The sequence below is a fragment of the Thermobia domestica genome, chromosome 15 (genome assembly GCF_964235325.1).
Source record: "Thermobia domestica chromosome 15, izTheDome1.hap1.1, whole genome shotgun sequence".
NCBI lineage: Eukaryota > Metazoa > Arthropoda > Insecta > Zygentoma > Lepismatidae > Thermobia > Thermobia domestica.
In genome coordinates, this window is record NC_137468.1 from 93153135 (window position 1) to 93155121 (window position 1987).

General features: G+C 42.6%; 1 protein-coding gene across 1 annotated transcript; it reads left to right on the top strand.

Annotated features, from left to right (window-relative positions):
- The first annotated feature begins 433 nt into the window (after positions 1-433).
- On the top strand, positions 434-1522 carry LOC145671566 (uncharacterized). Its single transcript, XM_081740753.1, has one exon. The coding sequence runs from the start codon at positions 434-436 to the stop codon at positions 1520-1522; it is 1089 nt and encodes a 362-aa protein (XP_081596879.1).
- Positions 1523-1987: the final 465 nt, after the last annotated feature.

The following is a 1987-nucleotide window of genomic DNA, read 5'->3' on the forward strand; positions in this document are numbered from 1 at the left end:
AGCTGGCGGAGAAAAATAAACAAGTCATTTAGGTTTTCCATCCCCCTTGGTTGAATTTTATTTGCGAACATCTTACATACGGTTTGATTACTTACCTCATCGAGGTAAAGGAAACAACCGTCGAATTGTTTTGTGCCTCTACGGAGGCGGACACACTAAATTGATCTTATCTTTAGACGACCTTGCTATTCTTTAGGTTTCACGAATTATTTTGATACTCTCCTCTTCGGAGGCAGAGGTAGTTGAACAAACCAGTTGACGACTCAGGCATCTCTATTGGCTAACGATTACTTTTTGTGCTTCCTCTTCGGAGGAAAAGTCATATTATTAAAGTACAACCTTAGAGCAGCGCTCTAAGAACATATCTTTTCCTAAGTACTCCACTACCCTCCTTAGTGGTAAGCTGGCGCCATCTCCCACTTTCGCTATCAAGATGGCTTCTCAGAAGACCCCAGTCAAGACAGAGAAAAAGACACAGCCATCCAAAAATCCTAGTATCAGGGGCAAAATAATAAGATCAACGTATAAACCGGAAGATTTCCTTCTGCCTTTAAGCAAGAAGAAGCAATCAACCGCTTCAGCGAAGCAAAAAGTGAAAACGACAACTACACTTAAACAGTCAAGTGATTTGCAGCCATCAACGTCCCATAACACTGACGATATGGATTTCACAGTGGTGGGAACACTCAAGCGACGAAGGTCTTCTTTGGAGAACCTCAACAAGGCAGAAAAAATAATTAATAGCACCCAAGAATATCCACCTCTTCCCACCAGTAATAGGTTCGATATTTTGTCACCTGAACAAGCAGATAATACTAGTACCAGCAACAACAATGCACCGACTAACAAGCTCTCCAGTTTCAGACCGTTTCCGATTTTCATATACGGAATAACAAACACATATACATTTATAAAGACCTTGTCGCGAGCATTGAAGGAGCCTCCCTTAGCTCAGCCCAATAAGGAGCGCATCCGACTTCAAGCGGCTACCAAAGATGACTATAACGCTATCAAAGCTTATTGTGAGCAAACGAAAACTGAATATGCCACAGGAGTAGCAAAAAATGAAAGGCCCATAAAGGTAGTTGTCCGTAAACTGCCTATTGACACCGAATTAGATGACCTGAAGGAAGAACTTACACGATTAGGCTTCAAACCAATAAGTGTCCACCAAATGTCTCGCAAAAGCAAGACTGCTGATAAGAAAATACTGATGCCACTGTTCTTGGTAGCTTTGGAGAGAACTGTAGCTGTTAAAGAGATATATGCAATTAATAACTTGCTGTACTACAAGGTCCAGATCGAACCCTATAAGCCTCCTTCAGTGCTGCAATGTTACAGGTGCCAACGCTTGGGGCATTCTCAAGATACCTGCCAAGCTCACCCGAGGTGTTTCAAATGTGGACAACTGCATTTCACACAGTCTTGCAGTAAACCAGACACATCAACACCCGCCACTTGTGCAAATTGTCAGGGGGATCACCCGGCAAATTACCGTGGTTGCCCGGTATTTAAGTCTTAATCTGAAGCACTAAAATTACCGGCACAGCAGCCGAAGAATCACCCAGAAGCCCCCAAGAAAAATTTACAAGAACCAACGACAGAGGAAACCTCCATTCCCACTTCTGTTAATAACCAGCCAATGACTACAGATAATGATCCTGAAGCTCCCATTTCTTCCAACATCGAGACAACTTCTGCACTCAATCAAGGGAACTCTAAAGAAGATCTGGACTTAAAGTCCGTTCTTTCCTTCCTCAAGGAATTGCCTTTCCGTAAAATAATAACTCATATTAAACGTGGGATTACACGATTCCGACAAGCAGTCGATTCAGCTTCTAAGGCTGCAGTTGTAATAGAAACTACAGCGGAAATGGTTGACGATGGCTGCTTCTAAATCCAAGGTTCTCCATCACTCCCTTATTCTTGCTACGTGGAATGCAGATGGTCTCGAAGGGCAGAAACACCTACTTATTAGATTTCTTAT